The sequence below is a fragment of the Taudactylus pleione genome, unplaced genomic scaffold (assembly GCF_031769625.1).
Source record: "Taudactylus pleione unplaced genomic scaffold, aTauple2 ptg000454l, whole genome shotgun sequence".
Classification (NCBI taxonomy): Eukaryota; Metazoa; Chordata; class Amphibia; order Anura; family Myobatrachidae; genus Taudactylus; species Taudactylus pleione.
The window spans coordinates 7,932,889-7,959,946 of record NW_028284856.1 but is presented as its reverse complement, the minus strand read 5'-3'; the positions used below and the strand labels follow the sequence as shown (position 1 = coordinate 7,959,946).

Here is a 27,058-nt window from a genome sequence, read left to right as displayed (position 1 = left end):
CGAGTCAGTGAAAGCAGCCAAAGCCGCAGGCATAGGAGGATGGTCAGATGGAGAAACAGCACCTGCAACAGGGTTGGTGCACTTTCGATGGTGCAACCGATGTTGACATTTAAAGACGCACCTACAATATGACAGCATGTATAGATGCTCAAAGTGGGCGTCTCAGTCCTTGCACATTCATACTATGAACACGTGTGAGCATTTGCATAACGTCTCAGATGCAGCTACAGCAACAGATGCAAAATCGGTCGCAGCAGAAGACACATATGAATCAGGCACTATGTGTGGATACATCTAGCACTTTGAAAAATTTTATGAACATTGGGCCTGATTCAGAGCCACTCGTAAGCGGCAGCTCATTCGCTCCGAGCGATGTTTGGCCAACTGCGCATGCGTACGGATCGTTATACGCATGCGTGAACCAGTCAGTGCGGTCGAAAATCATGTGCTCGCAAAATAGCGAATGCCTGATAATTTGAGTGACAGAATGAGGCATATGTGGGTGGTAACAGGTGCTTGAAAACGGGGAGTGGAGATCAGAATGCAGGCGTGCTTAAAGGTCAAAACGGGCGTTTTATGGGTGTGCATAATTAAAACAGCAGCGTCATTGACCACGTCACTGGGTTATTTTATAGCCAGAACTGCTCACAAAATTGTGGTAGCAAAAACCGACCACAAGAATAGCGAGCAGTTCAGTCGCTGGTCGATGTACTCGATTAATCTAATAAATAGCGGACATGACGTAGGATGCGAGTGGCCAGGGGGCGTAGTTTCCCAAAAAACGACCGCAAGTTTTGTTCGCTCGTTCAGACCTAGAGGCGTGAACAGACCGCAAACAGCGAACGGTTCATTTGAATAGCCACCCCTATTTTCAGGACGAGCGAGCGCTAATTGCGTCGGCTCTGAATCAGGCCCATTGTTTTTTGCTTGGATTATAGAATCATTTGGAACAGCACTCTCTTCTAAAGTCGTCTTGTGTGATCTATTTGTCGGAATTAGCTGTTCCTCTTATAGTGTAATGCGCCCATATAATTGTCAGATCCGTAACTAGACTTTTTGGTGCCCTGTGCCAGAAAGAGCATTGGCGCTCCCCTCATTTTTCAAAGGGACAAAATGCCCCCAAAAAAGGGCCATGGCCTCATGGGGAAGGGCCAGGGAAGAGATAGGGGAGGCCAGGAGATGCTGGGGATGAAATAAGAGGAAGCTACAAACAAGAATGATAATAAACAGAAATTTGACAGGCCCAAACAGCGCCCTCTGACCTGTGGTGCCCTGTGCGATGGCACTGGTCGCACTACCCTAGCTAGGGCCCTGATAATAGTCATATAGTTAATGGATCCTATTTAATTTTTTTAGGTGCCTCAATTTTTATTCTGCATTAATCAGATTACATTTTTTTTTTGAACACCTAATTTTACAGTATAACTGTTAGAAAGCATATTACATTTCACTGGTAGCCAGCAATAAAGGTGTGTAAATGAGTTTTAATAGCTAGAAATTGTGTCATAAAACTGAGACCCAGATTTCTGTTGGAACATGTGTGGTGGTATGGCAGAGTTATATACACACCAGCAGAATGCCTTATTACTACAGGCAGCCCAGTTGCTTAACCAGAAGGATGGTTTATTGACAGATGATGTACAGTCGTACTCACTGTTACACACTTGTTATAATGAAGCGGAGTGGGGTTTGATACAGCTCACCAGCTGGTGACTGTATATAGCTTGCCGGTAGCGGCGCAGAATGCTGAACAGCGGATAATGTTGGTAATTATGCCGGGTCTCTTAGAGCTAAGTGGGAGACGTCCATCTCCCACTGTGTAACTCTCTCACATTAAAGCCTAGATGCACATGTTCAGTAGTAATCTCGGCAGCCATCTTGGAACAGGGAATGAAACCTCCCTGGAGGAACAAAATGCAGTCTGCACAGTAGCGCACTCCCTTACCAACAATTTTATCTTGACTTCAACTGTAAAACAGAAAAGTTAAGAACTGCTATGCAGATAACAAAGCCTACCTTATTTCTGCAGTTTATGAAGAAAAAAAAATAGAGCATATTGGTAGAACGATTTGCTATTTAGGTGGAGATGTATCAAACCTTCTAAACAGGACAAGTGAAGAAGTTGCCCATAGCTTCTAGTTATAATTCTATAAAATAAGAGTTAAAAGCTGATTGGTTGCTATAGGCAACATCAACACCAGTCCTCTTTCGAAGGTTTGAAACTGACATTGACACATATTGTAGGTCTTCACTGAACATTCCCAGAACTTACATCTTTTTCTTGGTTTGCTGATCTTCTTCTGAAGCATCACATAAGTCTGCACCAACGTGGAAAGTATTTTCATCCAGGCTTGGAGGTTTGAAGGTAGTGTCTGGACCAAGTTTAGTAAAGCATGGTCTTCTGTCAGAATATGAGTCCACGCAACAGTGACGAACTCCATCATTTATAAATGTGTGTGACTGTCTTTCACACATATCACCCAGCAATAAATCCAGCTGCATAACAAAAAATAGAAGAGAAAGAGAGTTGTATTTTTTAAAAAGTACGGTCAATACTCGCCGCACTAAAACTAAATGTCGCACAGACCTTGGAAGCTGCTTCACATATTTTTTACCTGTTCAACATTTGAAGTCAGTACTGTGATCAGTAGATGTCAAAACACTGGCAAAAAATGCACTATTTAACTTTGATTATAGGAAAGCAGGCAAGGAAACTAACTCACCAATTCCTCAGCACAAGGTATTCTCTGGTTCTCGGGTAGTGGACAACACTTGGCTCCAAATTTTGTCATTTGGCCTGTGATCTCAATCAGTGTTGGGTCTGTCACCTCTGGCATTTTTGCTGTGTAGCGGTAAAGAAGTCTGAAATAAAGGAAAACCTATTCAGCTCTTACTAAATAGGGATGTGTGAAAATGTCCATATTACTCTTTGGAACAACAAATTATTACAGCATGGAAAATGTCTACACATGGTGGATTTCCCAAGAAAATAAAAACATCTGTACAATAAAATAAAATACTAACTTTTCTCATTTATCCTTATCAGTGCAAATCTATCCAGTCATGTATACAGTAGGTCCAGTATTTTTATAAAACTAAATTACATCTTGACCTACAGTACTAATTACTAGATGGCTTGACGTGATGAACACTAAAGAGCAGTAGTTAACATGGCTTATGCTCAATATGCCTCCCACCTGTACTGTACTGAAAATTATCAGAAAAATATACTGTATGGCATTTGACAGCAAAAAATACTGTACCTTGGAAGATTTTGTTGTGTAAAATGAATGAAAAGTATAAAATCAGGAAACTGGATCCAATAAAATAGAGAATAAGGGGTCTAGAATATACTTGCTTACTTTTGAAAAAAACATTTCAGGGAGATTGTGAAGGCGCCACCTATGAGCGCGGAAGTAAAGTGGACGTGTACATCTGCATCTGAGAGACGTGTCATAAAATGGACTTAGATCCAAATGTAAACGAGCCACAAAGCAATTAATAAGATCTATTTATTGATGTAGACACACTGATACTTTTCAGGGCTTGCTCATGTATTGTGTTTTACAAGGGGTTCTATATAAGTTTCCAAGAGAAACCTTATATAAAAATGCATGTAGTCATAGGGATCATTGTGCCTTATAATCAATGCAGGGAAATTATACTAATGATTCCATTTGAATGTATATATCTTGTCTTTTAATAGCCACAGGTCTGGTCAACGTTCGGTTCAGATTTGAACCTTTATCAAGACCCAAGTTACTGGCTCACATTAGTCAACCAAAATTAAAATCACATAATCTACTGCTGCGCCCGCGGCCTGAGCAGTCCGCCCTGAGAGCAATGTCCAGGTGTCCGCACGCAGGGCGGACCGCTCAAGCCGTTGATTATGTGATTTTCATTTTGGTTGACTTATGTGAGCCAGTAACACTGCATAGGAGGGGCTACTACTGGGGGCACTATATAAGAGGCACTACTGGGGGCACTGTATAGGGAGGACTGGGGTCACTATATAAAAGGCACCACTGGGGCACTGCATAGGGTGGATCACCACAGGGGACACTGCATGGGGGGACTACTACTGGGGTACTGCATAAGGGGCACTGCATAGGGGGACCACAACTGGGGGCACTGTATAAGGGGCACTACTGGGAGCACTGCATAAGGGGGGCCACTACTGGGGGCACTGTAAAAGGGGCACTACTGGGAGCACTGAATAGGGGGGACCTCTACTGGGGACACTGCATAGGGGGGACTACTACTGGGGGAACTGTATAAGTGGTACTATTGGGGGCACTGTATAAGAGGCACTACTGGGGGCACTGTATAAGTGGCACTACTGGAAACACTGCATAAGGGGTACTATATAAGGGTGCATTACTGTGGGCACTGTATAAGGGGCACTACTACAGGGGGCACTGCTACTGGGAACATTGCATAAGGGGCACTACTAAAGTCGGCATTGCAAGAGGGGCACTACTACTTGGGGCATTAAGGTGCATTTAGAATGGAAAGGAAGGTTCCCAGAGTGACGAGAAATGGTGGTGTGTCATGTTGCCATGCCCCCTTTTTCCAGTGGCCACGCCCATTGTGGCATGTGACCAACTGCAGTACTTGCAGGGGGGGTGCTCCATTTTTTAACTTGCCCTAGGCTCCAAATACCCTAGTTACGCCACTGCATTTGCTATATCTTACTCTAATCCCAAATCTGAATCAGGCCCTTAGAATCATTTAAAATGGCGGGGCTACCCATTATTGGAATTTGAAAAGTTTCAGGGGTCCAGTTTGACATTCCTGTAAAGATTACATTAATTAACATACTGCTTACACAAAATATACAGTACTCAAGTAACAATATCTAATGGTACAGTTAAATAAAATCTTCTTATTCAAAACATTATACACATATTCCCAAATAATGACCATGATTTCTGGAAGAACTTACTGAAGTTGATAGAAATAAGGACCCAATTTCTCAAGGGCTGCACAGTTCTCTTGCTCTAAAGCATGGCTCGCCTTTATTGCAGCTTCCAGCAATTGCGGCTGCAGAAAAACAGAAATGTAATTGCTATGAAAATGGACAGCCTCATTACATATATTATTCATTTATTACATTAACTTGTCTTAGATATCTTGTCAGTAGACATACCGCAGTCTTGTAACAGGGAACAGGGTCCGCAGTTGCACAGCACTTTTGAATCAGAGCTTCGTATCCTCTAGAAACCCGTAGAAGTGATTGTATAGCTAAATCTTTGTGCCTTCTAGCAAATTCATAGGTAAATCTGTGAAATCACAAATATTACAATATGATGAAAATGGCAGAGGCAGAAAATGTAGTAATCCATTAATATCAGAATAGTTATTTAATAGATAGATAGAAAGGGTGTTGTAATGACTTTAGCAGGTGTAGGCACCTGTACACACTATAGTCACATAAGTTAGCGCCATATAATTTGGGTTTTTCATCCCGTTAGCAGATCCTCACAGGTGGATAGTTAGAAATAGTTGTACAAAATGCAGAATACAGATCACAATACTAATAAAGAAATGTTACATTAATGTTTAATCATGTAATCTATGTTTTAGATAATATCATATGAGGGATCCTGCAAGATACTAAACAAGTTGCATATTGCTAAAACTGTTGTGGGGCTTCCTGCATTTTGTTTAGGCACAGATTTGGGAATAGAGTAAGATAGAGCAAGTAACTGTGGACCTGATTCAAAGCCGCTCGCTGTTTGCGAGCGCTCGCTCTGAATCAGGGCGGGGATTTTTTTATTTTTTTTTGTCCTGCCCGCTCGCTAAGCTGTGGGTGCCCACCCACAGCTTGTGCGAGCGGGCTGGAGATGGTCGCGATTATCGCGACCATCGGCATTGCAAGGAGACCCTAAGGTAAGGTCTCAACACTCGCAATGCCGAGTGTACTTTGTGCTCTAATAGAGCAGGAAGTCCACTACTGACATCAAGAGTAATGTCAGTAGGGCCGCCCACAAATGGCAGCCACCCCCCCTACCCACCTACAAAACGAGGCGAGCTGTCGATCAGCATCAACAGCCACCCTGTTTTGTTGCGAGCCCGGAGCGAGTTAAGTTCTCACTCGCTAAGGGGCTCGCACACACGCGTGACGTGCGCTGTGCGTGTGCACTGGGCCACCATCCACCCGCTTGTAAGCGCTATGTGCTTGCGAGCAGGTCTGAATCAGGCCCTGTGTTCCTGGAAAAACCATGTTACACTGCAAGCGGTGCAAATACATACTGTTTTTGCATGCAGGGTAAATACTGGCTGCTTTTGCATGTAGCCCACAAATCCTGGACAGCTTTATTTTTACACTGCAATTTAGATGTCAGTTTGGACAGATCCTTCCCAAATATAAATCTCTCTGCACATTTTATATCTGTCTCACCTGTAGTGTAGCATGGTTTTACCTAGATGAAAACTTACTTGCTCTATCTTACTCTATTCCCAAAGCTGAGTCAGGCCCACTGTCACTTGTATCATAATATCATTAAATTCAATGTAATACTTTTAAAACTTCTGTATCGAAAACGTTTATTTACTTGGCCAAGAATAAGTCTTTATGCTCCTCATAATTTTTGCACACGTGCTCATCCTCTACAAATTCTGTCATCTCCGTGGGCAGGTCAGCTGGAGCGTCATCATTTGGTAAGGAGATAATACAAGATGTCCGCTCAATGAGAGGCTTTTCACAGCAACCTTTCAGATTGCTAGATAGCTTTTCATGATTATCACAAGTATGTTGGGTGAGTTCCAGCTGTTAACAAAGAGAAATTATTTACATGTATAAAGGGCCTTATACAGAGATGGATGCAGTGTTTGATGTTCCTGTAGTAGAGCAATGTTTTTGCTACTGTGCATCTCTGAAAAGTTCTGGAAACCCTTACAACGCATGCGCAAAGCCAAGTGTCCGATGCTTTTGGCAATTGTTTATGGAATCGCTAACACTTGAGAAGGAGGTTGCGATCCCTGGATGTATCAGGGTGGAGACTGAAGAGTGACCTAAAGTGAAGCAAAAAGGGTCAGTTTCATGGGCGTGTAACAGGCGTGTCAGGTAATGCTGCTGTGCTCCCAAATGCAAATCCAGTGCCTCAGAGACCATGTTTGGTTGGATTTAAGGAGAGTAACTAGAGTAGACCCTAGGCTACCACAAATGTTGATGGCGTGACCAATGTTGCATCGATGTTAATGTTAACAATCTACAATTTCACAGACCAGAGAGGCTGAAAGTAGGTACCTCGGTGATCATACACTCCATCACATGGTGGATCACAAAGGGAAGACTGAAATTAGCATTTGTATAGTTCCACAACCGCTATTGCAGAAATAGGCCAATCTTTGAATAAGGCCTAATGTTATATTTTTATATAAATATGTTACCCACTTACACTGACACTGGCCTTAAAACCATACAAACAATTATTTTAAAGCTTCTATAAAGATACACTTATTCATCAATAAGAAAGTATTTAATGGGTATGTATAATCACATGAGTTCTTCAGTCTTAGGGTGTAATTCAGTGGCCGCATACAATGCTGATATTCACATAGTTGAGTAATTTTTTGAAACTGCACATGCATGAAATCCCTAAAACCTCTCCTTATAGCACATACAGAGTTTACACAAAGGCGCTGTCGTGATCAAGATGCACCATATCAGAATTGTTGTGGAAGATATTACAGCGTTCCTGAGCAGTGACTGGGAGGTGCTTAGTAACACACACACATATGGTCCAGTGATTGGGGTATTACGGGAGTGTCGCATGTGTGTCAGTGAAAATGGCTTCATACACTCACGCACAGCCACAGACATAGTCAGACGAAGAAACTGCACCTGCCATAAAGCGGATGCAAATTTCAATGGTGCGACCGATGGTGGTGTCTAAGGACATATCAATCGGTATTACTAAGACTACAGACGCTGACAGTGGGCATCTCAGTTCTTGCACATCTGTACTCATAGATGTACACAAGGGAAAGACTTTGAAGCAGCATTTGGTTAAAGATGCTACTGTGGGCACTTTTGCAGCCCTTAATGTTATAATGCTGATGTCTCGCACAGTGGGTCATACCAGGGCCGTAACTAGTGTAGGGCAACCTGTGCCATGGCACAGGGCACCGCAGGGCAAGGGGCGCTGTTTGGGCCTGTCAATTTTCCTATTTATTATCTTTCTCACTTGTAGCTTCCTCTTTTATCTCTTTTATGTTTTGTATTATGGGCCTGATACAGACCCGCTCGCAAACGGGTCGATGGTGGCCCAGTGCGCACGCGCGCGAGCCCTGTAGCGAGTGAGAACTCGCTCCGGGGCTCACAGCAAAATGGGGCGGCTGTCGATGTTGATCGACAGCTCGCCCCGTTTTGTAGGCGGGTAGGTTGGGTTCCCGAAGGAACGTCTGCCATTTGTGGGCGGCCCTACTGACATCACTCGTGATGTCAGTAGTGGGCTTTCTTCTCTATTAGAGCAGGAAGTCCACTCGGCATTGCTAGAGCTGAGACCCTACCTTAGGGTCTCCTCGCAATGCCGATGATCGCGATAATCGCGACCATCTCCTGCCTGCTCGCACTAGCTGTGGGTGGGCACCCACAGCTTAGCGAGTGGACAGGAAAAAAAAAATACTCCCGGCCCTGATTCAGAGCGTGCGCTCGCAAATAGCAAGCTGCTCTGAATCAGGCCCGATGTCTTCTTGAAATGCTGTACTGATGTGACAATATTATTTAAATTATATGGATACATTATGTAAATTTGATGCATTTAGTACATTTGGCAATCTTGGTATATTTTTTACTCACAACTTCAGCACGAAATTTGAAGACATTTTTTCAAACGTTTTATATGTAACTGTGCAGACAAGGGGTGTTACCCATAGCAACCCATCTGATGTTATTAATTTTCTAAGCTATAATAGAAAAAGTATAGCTATAACTTGATTGGTTGCCATGAGCTACTTGTCTATGCTTTAACATGTGGTATTGTAATTTGTTACATGCAAAGACTAGGTTACATTTTTAAAATATGCTCCACACAATAATCCAAAATGTCATCAATATTCTGAGACTTTTTGAAAAGATTTCCACCAGTAACTGATTTATTCTACAACCTACAGCATAATATATTTATATTTAGTCACGAAACACAGTGAGAGCTCTCTTACCCTCTCAATCATACATTCCACCATGTCACCATGACAACAGTCCTTATGCAAATGAACAATTTCAAGGGTAAGTTTCTGTACATCTTCAAATGTAGCAGCAGGATACTTTTTGCTAACTTTAGCTAGTGTCCTGGAGATAAAGGAAGAGAGTAATAGTTTGATTGATATAGCTCAAAACACAAGGTTGTTTTACATTTCTGCATATATTGCATATGATATACTGTACCTTTATCCAATAGAGAAAGACATAACTGAACATCTTTTAAGATAAACTGCAATGCTTAATGCAGACAGGCTGGATTTTATAGCAGTTGGGACACTTAGAAAAATTATTTATTTTCTATTTCAATATTGCATAGTAGGATCAATATAATGTATGTTCATGAATTTATTTTTTTTAGATTGGTCCACTAATTAGAAATATATCAGATGATGCACTTATAATAACAATAGGACATATTACATAGTAACATAACACTGCATTATTAAAGGAGATTATCACCTTCATATTTATATGCCCTTATGCAATTTTAATATACACCTTGTCTGTCTTTTTTCTGTGCTTTCAATGGTGTACTTTTCTAAATGGAGTTGTTTGTTTCCGTTGCCCAGTGATACAACAACATTGTTTTGTCATGTACAAAGCAAAGGAAATCAGCCCTTTATGTCTACTCATATAAAGAAAGGACTGAAGGTACAAATGGTTTTCATTTAGGGATAAAGTGTTATCATAATTCACATGGAATAAAGGCACCCATACACGGTGAGATATCGCAGCCGATCCAACGGATTGTTACGGTATCGCTGCTATATCGTACCATGTGCGGGGGATGATATCGGCCAGTGCACGCTCCTATGGGATGGTACATCGCTTCTCCAGATCTTACATGCTGCACATAAGATCTGGTGATGCGATGTTTGATTACATGCAGTGCTATGAGGGGGGGGTGCCGGCATATCGGGTGGTCAGGCAGCGGTTCGCTCCGTGTGTGGGGACCGTCCGATATGTTGGCCATCAGATCAGCCATTGTGTTGCAAAGTGCATATCGCACTGTGTATGAGGGCCTTAAGGCACTGGATCATTTTAGTAAATTATCATTATGCGTCTGTATTTTAGATGCTTACTTGGCCTGTGTGACTCGTTCTGGAAAGGTGTCAAGAATCCGACATTTATGTTCTTGCACATGTTCAATGTAATATGTTTTCTTTAAAATGTCTGTCATCTACAAAATAAACAAACAGAATTGAATAGAGAATAACAAAATAAATATTCTTTTAAAAATAACTTTACAATGTCTCAGTAAGCATTCAAAGGATGAGCATCATATATTTACAGTAACCTGCATGTCAGATAATACAAGTAAAAAAAAATATTACTAAAAAATATGTCTTAAAGATTGACCTATAGCACTGTGTTTTCAAATACTGCCCTGTGCTCCTGGCGTGTCTGAATTTAAGGTTTAATCACTGGAATGCTAGTTATTTAATGCATATGCAAATCTTAACCAACTTTTTAACCAAACTCATTTAAACATCCATATGTGGTTGGTTTAGCACCAGAGGCAATGAAGATAAAATATGTTATCGGTTACGCTCAGCAGTGGGTAGACTTGTTTTAAGTAGTTCACCAAAACATTAATTGGATCCATTTATTTTCTTGTCCTGTATATAATATGGAGTCAATTCAATGAGGTGTGTTGCTGTGATCTGTCTACATGTACACATTTTTCCTTGCACCCTATTGACATGCGCAGGACAATCAGCGATGTAGACTGTACTGTAATTGAATTGAGGGCAAAGTCCACGATGGAACACCATCATCGGCACTTCAAAACGTCCCCAATATGCCCTGATATCACATATTTTTCTTCGCAGACAGTGGCTACTGTATGTGTGGTATATGTGCTCACGAGATCACAGGCATCACAGCCATCATCTGCAATTGACTCCCTATATGTACTGTATAAAGAACCTGCCACTGAAGAAGCGTTTATCAGCCTGACATATTAAGAAACGCTTTAGGAATTTGAGTTGATTTCAAGGCTGGTGGAAACTCTGTGGTAACCCTAGGTGGTGACCCTCCACCCAACCCCCTTCAGGGCACTATTGTAGTAGTAAAACCAATGGGGGCAGGATGCATCAAACATTGCATTTTGGATGTGACGCATCCTGCCAGTAATAGCTTACATAGCTGTGTTTAGTAATGCCATATGCATGAAGATTTCAGCAAAGGACAGCTCTCCCAGTAAGAGCTGCCCTTTGCGGTGTGGGGTCTTCAGTACAGGTCGGATTGGAGAATTGGGGAAACAGCCTCCTGATGTATGGGGCCCTTTAGATATAGTACAAATCAGCTACTGTCATTTTTCAGACTTAGGTCCGGATTCCATTAGCGGCGAAAAGCCGAGAACGGCCATAAGTGTGATGTTTTCGCCTCATTCGCCTGTTTTGAAGCAAAGTTTTTGCCTACTTACACAATGCACGCTCCTGCTTTTTGCCCTATTCAGTTGTTAAACAGGTGATAAAGCATATGTGCGAATTCAGCGAATAGCAAAACTAGCGAAAAGGACAGCTTCTTTTGGGGAAATCAGTCTGTACCCCTCTAAAAAGCCTAACTGACCAGGGAATCAATATAGAAGTGTATTAAGAGCCCTAATAAAAGTAATTAGGTATATTTAAAGGGCTGTTATATGTATATTTGCATAAGTGTGGAAAAATTATATAAAGCAATGTCTTTTGTGAAAAATAATTGCTGTAGTTGAATTGGGGGTACATGCAAATGGGTACTAGTACATTTATGGGTCTCTAAAATGTATTAGAAAAATCTTTTCAAAATCTACCTGCTGCAGCCACCTGCAACCCTAAAAACACCTGTCCCATCCATACAGCACCCCAAAATACCAGACCCAATACTTACAGTCCATTTTCAAACACTCCAAAAATTACATGCCTTTTTTATGAGGTATTAAGAAATTTTTTTTATATTTTGGCCTAAGTTGTCATTAGGGGGGGTGCCCAAAGGGTTCTGAACCAAGTCCCCACTTTTTAATCAAAAATAGGGATTATGCCTATGGAGTTTTCGCACATGCAAAAACGCCCTGGAATTGAATAGGGCGATACTTTGGAAAGTGGCAAAAACATTGCGATCGGCAAATGTTTTTTGCCGATCGCGGCTTTTCGTCTCTAATTGAATACGGGCAAAATGACAGACGCTGATTGATTGCTACTTCATCTTTCGCTAAACTTGCTAAATCTCTCTCTAGTTTATCTGCATTATGCAATGTCCATATCATGTGACCTGCCACCTCACTATCCACTTGTCAGTTATAACCGTTGTACTTTAAGTAGGGGTGTGCACCGGACACTTTTCGTGTTTTGTGTTTTGGTTTTGGATCTGGATCTTTCTTCGTGTTTTGGATCTGGATTGGTTTTGCCAAAACCACCCTTCCGTGTTTTGGGTTCTGGGTTTTGTGTTTTGGATCTGGATTTTTTCTTAAAAAATAAAAAAAACCCGCTAAAATCACATAAATGGGCCTTTTTTTGTTCCTACGCTATTAATAACCCCAATAACATTAATTTCCACTCATTTCCACTCTATTCTGAACACCTCACACCTCACAATATTGTTTTTAGGCCAAAAGGTTGTACCGAGGAAGCTGGATGACTATGCTAAGCGACACAAGGGGGCGGCACAAACACGTGGCCCATCTAGGAGTGGCACTGCAGTGGCAGACAGGAAGCCAATCAGCGTTATGGTGCCCATTTGCATGTAGCACGAACCCGGGAGATCCGTGCTACATGCATCTGTGTGATTGGCACAGAGCAATGACAGGTCCGTGAGACCCGTCTGTGCTGCTGTGGTAAAAAAAAAAAAAAAAACCTGTGTAAAAAAAGAAAAAAATGGCGTGCACCCCCCCCTCCATTGTAGTCAATGGTGGGAACCGCAGGGTAAACTTTAATAACCTTGCGGCTCCCAGCATTGACTACAATGGAGGGAGCCATTCATTGGCTGAGAGAGACGGGAGATGGCCTCTCTCAGCCAATGAACGCTTAGCAGCGGGGTTTCCATGGTGATACCCCGCCGCTAAGCTCTCATTCGGGAAGTACCGTTCTATAGAACGGTACTAAGTTCGTGGATCGCGTTTTCGTTTTTTTTTTTGCCAAGTCCGGGGATGCCTACTTTGGAACGAAGAGGACAGAACCTCGCATAGGAGATGGTGAGTATGTTTTTTTTCACAGGTCCCCTATGGATACTTTACCGGACAAGTGGACCGATGCTACAGGGTTACATAGGTGAGTATGTGTACATGTGTGTGTGTGTGTGTGTGTGTGTATGTATGTTTAATAAACTTATACTGTCACGGTGTGTGTGTCCTGTGTTTTTTTTAAACATTTTTTTACAGGTGAACTACAGGTACTAGTGGGCCCTTAATGCCCTGCATGCTGGTACTTGTGGTTCTCCAAGTACCAGCATGCGGGGCAGGCTTGCTGGGACTTGCAGTTCTACTTGTAAAGACAATGTTTGATATTCTTTATTTACACCACACCACACAATCAACCCGCCACCCACCGCCACCAGGGGTGGCGGGGATAGCCCCGGGCTATCAGCCTGGGCCTGGGGTGCCCTGGAGAGGGTGACCCCTTTATTGGGGGGGTCCCCAGCTCTCCAGGGATCCCCGGCCTGGGCTGACTAGCGGTCAGGGCTGATGCTGCGGCTGGGGGGCCCGGTGAAAGGGCTCCCCTGGCTGTGGCATCAGCTCCCCGCTAGAAAAAGTCCAGTGCTGGTTCTGGAACATACAGGGGAACCCTACTCATTTTTTTCCCCTGTATTTCCAGAACCAGGACCGGATCAGAGCCCAGAGCTGGTTGCGCAGAATACGGGGGACCCCTACGTCGTTTGTCCCCCGTATTTTGGCAACCAGCTCTGGTTCTGACTAGCCCGGTGCTGGTTGTGTTTAAGTACAGGGGACCCCTATGTCGTTTGTCCCCTGTATTTAAGCACACCCAGCACTGGGTCACTAATGCCCGGGGCTGGTTGCTCTTTTTTTGGGGGGGAGGACGCCATTTTTTTCTCTTTTTACACAGGTTTTTTTTTTTTTATTTACCACAGCAGCACAGACGGGTCTCACGGACCCGTTAGTGCTCTGTGTCAATGACACAGATGCAAGTAGCACGGATCTCCTGGTCCGTGCGTGCATCTGTGTCATTGAAATACACAGCAGCACAGACGGGTCTCACTGACCCATCTGTGCTCTGTGTCACTGTCAATCACACAGATGCATGTAGCACGGATCTCACGAGTCCGTGCTACATGCAAATGAGCACCATAATGCTGATTGGCTGAGAGCCGTGACAGACGGCTCTGTCAGCCAATCAGCACTTTGCCCATTAAAGGCAAAGGCATTTTTTTTTAAATGGCCGCTCGAGGCAAAACCTCGAGATCCGACAGCAGATCTCGAGGTTTTGCCTCGGGAGAGGGATCCGGGGCAGACAGGGAGATCCGAGCTTGGGCTCGGATCGCCCCGGATCCCCGAAGTTCGGGTGGGTTCGGTTCTCAGGGAACCGAACCCGCTCATCCCTAACTTTAAGTGGTACTTTTTTCAGTATACATGAGCCATATAGTATACCTGGGTCACAGTAACACAGATATACTGTATAAATGCTGCCCACAATGTTTATATAGCATATCTGTAGTGGTGTGGGAAGCATTTGTTGTTGATATGACCAGCAACGTGCAGGAGAAAGAACCATATAAATACTAAGCAAAGGGAGCACTGGTGTTCCCCTACCATAGATTGCTATTTAACTAGATATATTAGTGACATGTCCACTTTATGAACTTTATGTGGCATTAGATTATAGCGATAAAAGACATTGTATTTATTTCATTTACGGCTATTAATATAATTAATTATATGTACTGTATATATTGAAAATATACTGAAATCTAATTTCTAAACCATACCTGATCTTTAAAACATTTTAGCTTGTCTTCGGCTTCACAGCATTCAGTGACAATTCTATCATATTGCTTAGCAAGTTCCAGAACTGAAGGTGGGTACAGGCCTGAGTGTCTCTTTGCAATTTCATTTAAATAGCTGAAAAAATATAAATCAAAGAGTTGTGTCAAATTCGCTAAATCTAAAGCAATTTAACCTGGCATAGATCTCCAAGCAAGTACCATAGAGAAATTCAGTTTTCTATACAGTGTTTGCACATTTCTATTGATACTGCCATTCGGTTATATGGTGAAAGTATTGTGGCAGATCTTATAAAAAAAACAATAATCTCACCAATAAAAATATATTGCAGAAAAAAATAAATCTCTCTTTTATGGCTTATCTTTCTCTCACACATATGTACTAACTAGCGTCCGTCTGCACAAAGGACCTCATTCAGAGTCTCTCGCTAGATGCGGTCGCTCGCTGGAAAAAAGGGGCCGGATATGCAAATCATGCGGTCACTCTTTGCAGTGCAAGGCCGCCTCTATGTCTTAGCGAGCTACGGCATTTTGCGCTTGCAAGTGATTAAAGACGCCTCCTTGCTACTCGCAGCAAACGTAATCTCCGGGCAAAGAAGGATTAATCGGGAACATCGGGAGCCATTGGAGCTGCTCGCAGCGCTTGAGGTAGACCTCACCCCTTCCGCAAGCACTGCGAGCAGGCAGAGTAAAGAACAACACAAGTCACATTGTTCAATAACGCTACTTTGCTAATTATGCACTCCCATTAAACTCTGTGCTGACGGTCGGACACGCCTGCGTTCGTACATCCACTCCCCCGTTGATAAGCACCTTCCCCTGTTACCACCCACAAATGGCACAATCTGTCACTCAAAGTAGCGACATGTCTGTGTACTACGAGCACTTGCTTCTACATTGCAGCCGCTAGTTTGCGCATGTGCACTGCGAATAATATGCATGCGCAGTTGTGCGACCATCGCTCAGAGCGAGCGAGCGGCCACTTGTGAGAGACTCTGAATGAGGTCCAAAGTGCACAAGGGATCTAATTATTTTTGTGAGATCTAGTTTATGTGCATTGTGACAGACCAGGAGACAAGACACAGAGCATGAGCACCAGGACTTGCTGAGATTGCAAGAGGGGGAAGTTTCATCTCCCCCTTTGCGGTGGCTGAAATGTTAATACAACTTGATGATGCCATTTTGCTATACAAATCTATACACACAGGCTTTTAAAGATTTTTCCTGTCATCACCCAATTTTTTAACAGAAATGAGCCCCATAAATGAATGGCATATATACAGTAAAATAATAACTTTTTTTTTTTTTTGCTTTTCATTTTTTAAGACAATCAAACTTACTGGTCATAAGCATGTTTTGGATGTTCTTTGTGCTCTTTACAGGCTGATTCAATATCTTTTACTTGATACGGTACTGTTTTAACATCTCTATGCTCTTTAAAGCACGTATATCTCTCTGGATCTTGCTTGGCACAACACTCTTTGGTGAATGGATACTTTTGATCTAATTCCTGAATTTTGCAAATTTGGTCATAAAACAGAGTTATCTGCAAAAAAGGAAATGACAAAATAAAAATCTGGCAACAGACAGGCCATGTATATTACAAAAGGGATGGGTCCAACATCCAGGGACTAGTCTTTTTCTAGCCCTGTGTTGTTGTGTTACAATATAATTTTTAAGCTCCATGGCAAAAAAAAGTGTATCTGGCCAAAAAGGATGTTCCAGGATTGTTTGTAATGTGTAAGCATCCCTTGTACAGCTCCAGTTCTAACCTGGGAAATCCTTCCTGGCCAGGTACAATTCATCATATTTTGCATCGCAGTCAGGGGGTTAACTTTCACTTAACAAAATGTATTTGCCCATACATATAGCACAGTATCCCTGGATGTCTAAGGTTCCGGTTGTCTCCCATCCCACTATTGGTCCAACTCTGGCTCGCTGGAATAGATTGCGTAAACTTTCATGCGTGTCCTCAAAATTTTCCCCCTTGACCACCTTGTTTAACAACCCTGACTTTCCCCAGGGGTCGCTAACCCTGTTTTTTCTATTTGTATGTGGCGTGGAGTGCAATGGGTCGGCCAGCTGGTGGAGGGGGTGGGGGGGGGTCTTCCTTTTCTGTGTTGCAGACTAAGTGGGACCTTCCCCCATCTGAGATTTGGAGATTACTACAATTAAAGCATTTCGTACAGTCCGGGGAATTACGTGTTGCTTCTGTCAGATCCCAGACTCTTTTTGAGGACATGTGCTTGGCACCTTTACCACCGGCACATTCCCTCTCGAGAGGATATGGACTTCTGATTGAGCACATGTACTCTGCTCTCCCTAAATATGTCAAAGATTGGGAATGTGACTTACAGCTGGACTTAACAAACTCTGACTGGAACAGAATTTTCCAGAATACATTTGTTAGTTCTCTTAGCTACTCTGTGATTGAAACACAATTTAAGGTTCTATCACGCTGGTATAGGTGCCCCATTGCCCTAGCTACGATGTTCCCTGGGGTGTCCGACAGATGCTGGAGGTGCAATGAGGAAATTGGCTCTCCACTACACATTTGGTGGGAATGCAGGCTTCTACGCCCTTTCTGGGACCAAGTAATATCTATCACCAAGTCGATTGTGGACTCGGAGACACACTCTGATCCTTCTTTCTGGCTTCTTAATCTATACCATGGTTCTCCAGCAACATATAAAAGATCCCTCTTAAAGTTCCTCAATAGTGCCGCGAAATCTGTTATCCCAGTTCGCTGGCGGTCTACTCCCCCCCCCACTCTTAAGGAGTGGTTTGCTCAAATAGACATGTACATGTCTATGGAGGACCCCTGGGCCTGATTCATCCCCGCTCACGAGCGCTGAGCACTCGCAAGCGGGTCGATGTTGGGCCAGTACGCATGCGCAAGACCCGGATAGCGACGTGCAAGCCGTCGCTATGGGTATCGCTACAAATGGGGCGTGCTGTCGATGGTGAGTGACAGCACGCCCCCTTTGGTGGGCGTGCCGGGGGTGTGGCTGGCCAGACGGAGGCGTTCCCATGGGAATGCCTACCGTCTTGGGGCGGCCCCCTCTGACATCACAAGTGATGTCAGTGGGAGTGCTTTTGGCTCTGATAGAGCCAAAAGCACTCCAGGGCTTGCGGCAGACGAGACCCTACCACAAGGGTCTCATTGCAAGCCCGATGGTCGCGATGGTCTTGACCATCGCGACCATCTTTTAGGTTGCCCGCAGGAGGCCGCTCTAAAAATCAAGAAGGCCGGCCCTGATTCAGAGCGAGCGCTCTGTCAGAGCGTCCAGCTCTGAATCAGGGCCTCTGTGTGACCCCAGAAAAGAGTCAAGAGTTCATCTCTACTTGGCATCCATGGCTGAACTATAAATCTTCTAGAACATATCTGACGTCTGTGGCATAATCATGGTCATCTCTCCACTGATGGAGTTGGTGGTTTTGAGGATAGGATTTTATTAACCACTCTATTTGTTTTTTGAGGCATCTAACTCCCCCCACCCTACTTTTCCTTCCCCTTTCAGTCCCAACCCCTACCTTTTCTGTTTTCTCAGTTTTTGTCCGATTTTTTGTTTGTCTCTAATTAAGTTATTTATTTATTTTTATCTTATTTTTAATTACCTGTATTTTTTTTTCTTTATGTATATATTATTTATTATTTATTTTTTATTTTTCATATTGGACCAGATACCAACATTTGGATAAGGTTGTTATGTTCTGAACGTATTTGAATGATCAGTCTGTGTTGTGCGTGATTTTTATTCCGCATTCTGATGTACTGCTTGATTATTTTGAAATTTGTTTTGATAAAAATAATAAACATATATCGAAAAAAAAAACGTATTTGCAGAAATAACCTCACATGTGTGCTTATTTGTTACAATGTTATGTTTCTTTCTAAAGGTGCGTACACACTAGACGATATTTTGCACGATTTGCTCGATTTCGACGCATCAGAACGACAAATCGTGTAATTTATGTCCAAATCATGAATGTCCACTCACGATGCCGATGCGCGTCCACGCGGGTCGTACATCACATCTTCAGATCTTGCCTACAGCAGGCAAGATATGCCAATCTCGTTAACAAGATTCAGATAGTTGGTCAGATCGTTTGTCAGATTGGACAGTTTATGCAAGATATTGTCTGGAAGGGCAGAGGAGTTGCCGGGGGAGCTCAAGGGAAATCGTTAGCAACATTGCATCTTTTGTGAGTCGTCTAGTGTGTACGCACCTTACGAGGCAGCTCATGCATGGTGGAAAAGCAGGAGTAGATGCATGGGAGAGGAGCTGGAATGAGTGCATGCATGCCGATTGCACACTGTAGTTAACTTTGTAATTTTTTATTTTACTACCCCTATCAATAATGAAAATACATTTTACAGGGGTTTCTTTTTATACAAATATTCATAGCACTTATGTCTATTGATCCTATTAACTACAATGATGTTACATTGGTTCCCTTACTTTACTGTACTACAATAAGTGTATTATTATTATTATTATTATTATTAATAATAATATTATTATTTTTTTTAGAATAGAAGCATTTATGCATATTATACGGAAATTAGAAGTCACATGTCAGCATGGTCAGCTTAGAAATACTCATAATATAGTGGAGTACATCATTTCGTATAACATGAAATATGTTAAATCTTCAAATCTAGTTTAAATTGATAGTATAATATAATTCACTGAGGATTCAGATCTACTGCTTTTATAAAAGGCATGGTAGCCCAAGGTGACTTCAAATACAGTATCTTTATAATTTATTATACTGAGGGTGAAAGTGTTAATTATTCCATATAATATGTAAGCTTTCTTAAAGAAAAATGTAATACAATAACGCTAATAATAACACCAACACAACACATTGCTCATGAGACCAAATGATATAAAAAAATATACAATAGGAAATAAATTAGCACTGTTTATACAACTTATTACTGCAGACTGTACAGTGATTTAGCTCAATACTGATGTTACTCATTCATTTGAATATTTGAATTAAAGACATACATCTATGTTAGAAATGAATGATCATACTAATGCTTATATGCAATTTGTTGCTTTTAATGACCCTGATTTCCAGAGGAACATAACATTATGGCTTTTGCATATTCAAGAAAATGTGTCTGTATACTTATGTTTCTACAACTGCATTTTATGTTCCATATATATTAAGGTATATAAAACTTTAATTCCAGAGCCAAAATGTGTCTATATCATCAACTTGCAAATTTTCACCAGGTCCTTGACAGGTAACAACAAGATCTACCTCCTTAAAGGCGTATCTTAAAGGTATGTCAATTGGTTGACTTGTATCTCCATCCCCACAAATGCGAGATATGTGCAAATGAAAATATGCAAGTTGTGCACATGTGCATTACAAGAAGTTTCAGGCCCTCTATGTTTAAAAGGGACAAAAATAACGCCAATACAAACACATGGGGCCAAATGTAAAAGGGTGAGAGTATAGAAAATGTGAGAGTTTAGCAGTAACTCTCACACTTTTTAAACTCGGCCAATGTAAAAGAGTCGGAGAACATGCAAACTCTCATGTTTTTAGACTAAAAGACTCTCACGATTAAACTCTCATCCAGATGTTTTCTCATTTTGAAGATAAAACTCGACCAATGTGAGAGATTACTGCTAAACTCTCACATTTTCTAAACTCTCACCCTCTTACATTTGGCTCATGGTATGCATGTTTGGAAGAAAGTATTGTCATAGAAAATGGTTTTATTACATTATACCATGTTATTGAAAGACAACTATGAGATTATACACACTTAGATTTTCAGGACAGCTCTTAATTCTTGATAGATAATGCAGAACTGATACACTGATGTACTGTAAGTATAGCTTTGTCACATCTAACCCAGGTAGGATTCATATATGTTATATTACATTTTTATACATTTTTTATTTCATAAAGCAAAAATATTGCATATTAGTTCCTAATTCTTCTCAGGAATTACATATGTACTACTGAGTTATGCTGTTGTACTCATACAGGGGCAATATGACGTTGCTTTTTAATAAGCATTGATTCCATTTTTAAAACGTTTTATCTATAAATTAAGTATACTAAAAGAAATGGCAAGAAAATCATACCACTGGCTTTTTGCATTCTTCTTCATCTCCATGGTCTACACAGTGCTTAGCAATCTTGTGGATATCTGCCTGCACTTTATATTGTTGTTCAAGTGTGCATTGTTGTAAACTTTGTGAAAGAATGACCAGCACTCTGCAAGATAACAGTACAGTATTTAATGGAAAAGGTTAGATATGCAATATACATCTTATTCAAAGGATTCCTACTGTACTTACTGTAAACATTGTAATATATGCTACTGTAAACATTTTAATAAATTGGTTTGAGTATATGTTAGCATACCTAGGACAGATTGGTTCTTACAGTTTATTCATCTCCACCACCATCAGTATTGTATGCATTCTGTGCTTTGCTATAAGCTTTTATGGTTTGGGGTTTTCTGGTGGTACAACCAGTAGAGCATTAAATCATTCAGCCGAATGACCTGATATGGGTCAAATTTTACCTCACAGATTCACATGAGGTGAAATTTATCAGACCCATTAGTGTAGTGATCTGGACAAACTATAGGATTGGTACAGTATGGTCAGCCAGTGACATAGGTCTGATTAAGAGCAAAAAAGGTGCATTGCAACAAGGTTGGTTCCATGAGTAAATTGCTCCTTTCCCCCACTCCTCTTACTCCTAATCAGGGCCAGAGTGATGTCAGTCATCAGCCATTGGCATTTTCTAGAATTCACAATGAAACTTGAATCCATCTTGAGCAGCTTTTTGTCAGCAGTTTTCTGGTTTCTTTTGACACAAATGTGAATCAATGTGATTGAAATTTTGTCGAAGCAGTCACATATACACTGGCATGTACCTGGGAACTGCTCATATAAAGCAGTATGCAAAGAAGACACAATCTAAATTACATTATTTATAGTTTTATAAACTGTATACATGGGTGTACTCATGTCTAAGGAATGTATGGCCCAGAAACTTTAACGCTAAATGGTAACTACATGTTCAAAATAGGTCAAAACAAACCAGTTCTATTTTTTATGTTTGTTTTTTTATATTTTTATTTATATAATCATAACAGTGACAATACTAATTGTACAATACAATTATTGAGGAGTATTACTCTACAAATACATAGCCATAGAATTCAGTCAACTGATTATGCGCCCTTGCAGAACTGAGGTAGCCAATCTGGATGCCTTGTGGAGACTCTGACAACCAGAGGACATAAAAATGCAGTAATTGGTTGAATGCAACCTATGCAGGCAATAAGAGGTTATTTCATTTGCTCAATCAGGCCTCTATAGTAGTCTGACTTGTACTAGACAGATAATAGCTAATGTCTGATTGGTTTCTAAAGGCCCCTACACACTACACACTATTTTTAACGATTTGGCCGATTCCGGCACTTCGGAACGACAAATCATTAAAAATGTGTATAGTGTATGTGTATGCACTACAATCGTGTTGTGCGCGCTCCCGTGGGGTCGTCAGCCTTATCATCTGATCTTAAGTACATGCAGGAAAATCAGGCGATGCGGCTGACGATCCCATGCAGCGCTATTGGGGGGCGGCATATCAGGTGGTCGGGCATCGGATCGGCGCTGGGATTGTGGGTCACATCGCTGGGATCACAAACCTTAAGTGTGTACCCAGCTTAAGATGTTAATGCAGATTTGCACCATTGAATAGCTTTTTTTAAATTGAAGCCTGAATTTTTAAATTGTTGATGTGTGCAAAGTGCAAACTAATAAAAACAACAATATAATGCTATGATGAAATACTTACATATGATCAAATGTATCTTCTCCTACTGTATTGTAAATGTCACGAACGTGCCGGGATTGATGCTCTAAGAAAAATAGGATAAAAGAGAGGCAATAAATATAAGAGTTGTACATATATATCAGTATAATAGGAAAATAAAATTTTCCCAGAAACATTTTTAGAAATCTAGTGCTGAGCATGCAAGATGACTTCTTCTTTGTCCATAGCAGTGTTTTAATATTTTCTGGTAATTATTCCTAAAACGTTACATGTGTTTCTACATCACTCTTTTTGATTGAGAAATTTTAATCAGTTATATTTTATATACTAGTGAAGCCTTACCATGGTATCTCTATTACGATAGGTGCCAATCACTACCTGGTGGTTGAGAATGCATTGAAGTTGGCACCAGTATTAGCAAATAACCCTTGCTCTCTAGATTTTTCCTCCTGTAAACACTCAGGAAGACACAGACCATTTCCTATGGGATGCCCAGAAACTTAGTGTAATACAGGTTGAGTCTCCCATATCCAAATATTCCGAAATACGGAATATTTTCAGCATGACTGAGATAATGAAACCTTTGATTTTTGATGGTTTAATGTACATAAACTTTGTCTAAGGCACACATTATTAAAAAGATTGTATAAAATTACCTTCAGGCTGTGTGTATAAGGTGTATATGAAACATAAATGAATTTCATGTATGTACACAAACTTTTTTTGATGCACAAAATTATAAAAAATATTGTCTAAAATGACCTGCAGGCTGTGTGTATAAGGTGTATATAACACATAAATGCATTCTGTGTGTATATTTGGGTCCCATTTCCAAGACATTTCATTATAATATGCAATTATTCCAAAATACGGAATATTCCGATATCCAAAATACCCCTGGTCCCAAGCATTTTGGATATGGGAGACTCAACCTGTATAGTACATTTTAAAAAAAGATGCTCGAACCTGGATGGTTTAATAAAATATTAAATTGCCTTCAATTGTTCGAACATTTCTACTTTTCTCAGGTGTATCAGACAAACTTGTTTCCAGGCTTTCATATAAATCTTCCAAGGTTAATAAAATGACTAAAGCAAGCTACACATAGTAAAAACCAAAGTAGTTTCTTATTTGTCATGTGACGTGAAACGTTAAATAGAAAGCAGGATACTTTTATGCCTCCCTGTTTTATTTTTTCCCTGCATCCTCTATTCAAACGGGTATGGGGAAACATTACATGAAAAGAATTGTACCTACTCCTTATCACATGTATTCATTTTTCTCTACTTTGTTTTAGTTCTCTTACCTGCATCCCGCTTTTGCCAATGTCTTGATTCGGTTACAGTGGAGCAGAGGAACAGAGAAATCAGAATGACCCACTTCATGGCTGCTGGTGTTTTGGGAGAGGACCTCTTGGAACCCTAAAGAAGGTAAGAAAACCCAATGAATTTATATGGCTTTTCTGCATGAGTGTTAGAAATAATTAACTAGTCTTGCTTTATAATTTATTAATATTTACCTTGCCAATGAAGCTAGGGATGACAAAACAAATGTGAATGCTGCTGGCACTTATCACTTTGAAAGTCCTTGTTTATCAGTTGGATTTTACAGATGAGTCTTTGGTAATTACACTATGAAACTATGAACAAAAGGTTAAGCAAATTGATCCTTGTTATGACAGCATCACAGTCTGTGTTCACAGTCTGCAAACCATCCAAATGCATTCAAAGGTCAAATAGTGAAAAACTAAAGTGTTATGCTGGTTTCCCAGTGCATATTATTATCACACTTTGGGGCCTATTTATTATTGTATATTTGAGGTATATTCCCCAAAAACACCAGTTTACGGGGATTAACCACAAATATAAAGTTTCCCCCGGATGTATGATGGAGGGACCGCACCAGGTATCTCCAATACCTGCTGTGAATGATCCCTCCATTCACGCAAGCAGCTGGATCCCCCATAGGTTTTTATGGGGGATGCAATGCTGTCAAATTTACCAACATCCGGAATGCATCGGCTAACGCCATCTGAAGATGGCATTAGCCACTGTAGCCTATGGGCTACATTGCACATAATTAGCCGGCAGAGGGTTCCTCTGGAACCCTTCCCAGCAATGTTTGCCGTGCATGTGAAGGCAGCGTGACTATGCAGCCGCGCAGCAGCCATGGCAGCTCTCTGGACACATCGCAGGGACGGGCTCCTTTCGAAGCCCATGTTCCTGCATGTGCCAGATGATACATCCGGGCGATATGATTGCATATTGCTATGTGATCATGGGTGATAATGTCATGCCCAGATCGCATTGCAAAAGCGATCGCTAATCAGTGGGGACCTTTGGAGCCTACTCATCATTATATAATTAGCACTAGTGATAATTATGTTTTGAACTCGCGGCAAGTTAAAAAAAACTATCAGAGGCATTCATCATGCGGAGTCAGCTTTTCAGAGACTTTTCTCCAGCTGCTCCGGTTTTTTTGCACTTTTAGAAATGGTTCCGAGTTACTAACTTCAGGTCAGTGTTCAGCACCTTCACAGTCCATACTCTGAAAACGTATAACTAAGTTTCCCACTCTGTTTGCTCATAATACATGTAAATGTATGAAAATACTTTCATAAGTTTTTATGTAGGAAACAATGATAGGCCACTTTTCTGTGGGACCTAATTTCCCCTCTCCTATGGCAGTTTATGGTCTAAGCAGCCAAAGTATAGTATGTAAGGAACTTAATGGAAGGATTATGAGGCTTAACTGCTGACAGTACTTTTACGGGTAGGATGAACAATTTGTGGAACTTATGAGTAGAGATGAGCAGTTCGGTTTTGCTGAAATCGAATAGAGTCAAAACATTCCTTCAACCAAATCAGTTCTCAAAAATAGGCAAATTGTTATTTTCCTGGAAATCACAGATCTCCCATGTTTTGAATTGCATATAGAGTCCGTCCCTCGTGATCAGGCACTATTTCTCACAGGAGAGTGTATAGTAAGGGTGTGGGCTGCAGTTATTATTATTCGTCAGTGTTATGTGTATGTGTGTTTGTTTGTCAAACACAATAGCTAGCAACTGCAAACAAACCAGTGCACTAAAGCAGACCTCCTTTCTTGTTATAAAAGATATTGCAAAAAATACTTTTTCATGTCTAGTCTTTTATAATTCAATTTAAATAATATTTTTTCAAGAATGTGTGTCTTGGAGAGGCAGCATATATTACTGTACTTAGTTACTGTGTGTTGTTATGTCCCTGTTAGCTGCACCCCAAAATAATTACACTGAAAAAAAACACAATTTTTTCTGGTGTCAAAAAAAATCTGCAGTCTTTTATAATTCAATTGAAATCATATTTCAAGAGTGTGTGTCTTGGTGAGGCAGTGTGTGTTACTGTTTTACTGAGGGTTTTGGCCTTGAATCAAAATGATGTTAATACAAAGCAAAATTCTGACCACATGAAGTCAAGGTTACAAGTCTCCCCGCGATTATAACCACTATGCTCCCAGATAATGAATGTGAACAGTGATGACGACAGTATGAAATTGTGAAAATTATTATGGATAATAAAAAAATCAGCGGATTATCTTATACAAACTAAATTTATGGCAATACTAACAGGCGCCCTCTGGTAATGAGACTCTCTTATATATTCCCAACACTAGGCCACACCGGCGCTGCCTTCAGCTGCTATTCAAAGAAGTGTGCTAAACTCCCTGTATACAAGTATGGATATAAAATGGAAGTGAACAGCGCTATGGGTATATGCAGCACAATAAAAATAAATGTAAACAGTGCGGTTGGGTCAATAAAAGTAGTATCACATTTAATATATTTCCATAAAAACATTCAAGTATATTTGATAAATATGACAAATAAAAACCATCTAATTGAGGCTCAATAATTAAAATATTCCATAGACCGGTCTATTCAGTGGGAGTAGAAAAAGTCCATTCTACTTGTGCACTTTTTTAGAATTGAGGTATACACCTTTAAATAATAAACACACATTCACTGGATATAGTAAACAGGTAATATTCCGGTATAAGTCCAGCAAAGTAGGAGAGTTATTACCCAGTTTATGAGGTGCCATATGGATC

The 27,058-nt window shown here is 41.0% G+C and overlaps 1 protein-coding gene across 1 annotated transcript in view; it reads right to left on the bottom strand.

Annotated features, from left to right (window-relative positions):
- Positions 1–27,058, bottom strand: part of LOC148505405 (albumin-like) — a 33,452-nt gene that overhangs the window by 4,681 nt on the left and 1,713 nt on the right. Inside the window, exons 2-13 of the mRNA XM_088448245.1 lie at positions 24,279–24,393; positions 22,994–23,057; positions 21,262–21,394; positions 16,486–16,691; positions 15,131–15,263; positions 10,294–10,391; positions 9,169–9,298; positions 6,558–6,772; positions 5,150–5,282; positions 4,946–5,043; positions 2,724–2,862; positions 2,273–2,496 (exon numbers count right to left, since the gene is read on the bottom strand). Coding sequence (XP_088304371.1) covers positions 2,273–2,496; positions 2,724–2,862; positions 4,946–5,043; positions 5,150–5,282; positions 6,558–6,772; positions 9,169–9,298; positions 10,294–10,391; positions 15,131–15,263; positions 16,486–16,691; positions 21,262–21,394; positions 22,994–23,057; positions 24,279–24,357 — 1,652 coding nt within the window. The 5' untranslated portion in view covers positions 24,358–24,393. The remainder of the gene's footprint in view (positions 1–2,272; positions 2,497–2,723; positions 2,863–4,945; positions 5,044–5,149; positions 5,283–6,557; positions 6,773–9,168; positions 9,299–10,293; positions 10,392–15,130; positions 15,264–16,485; positions 16,692–21,261; positions 21,395–22,993; positions 23,058–24,278; positions 24,394–27,058) is intronic.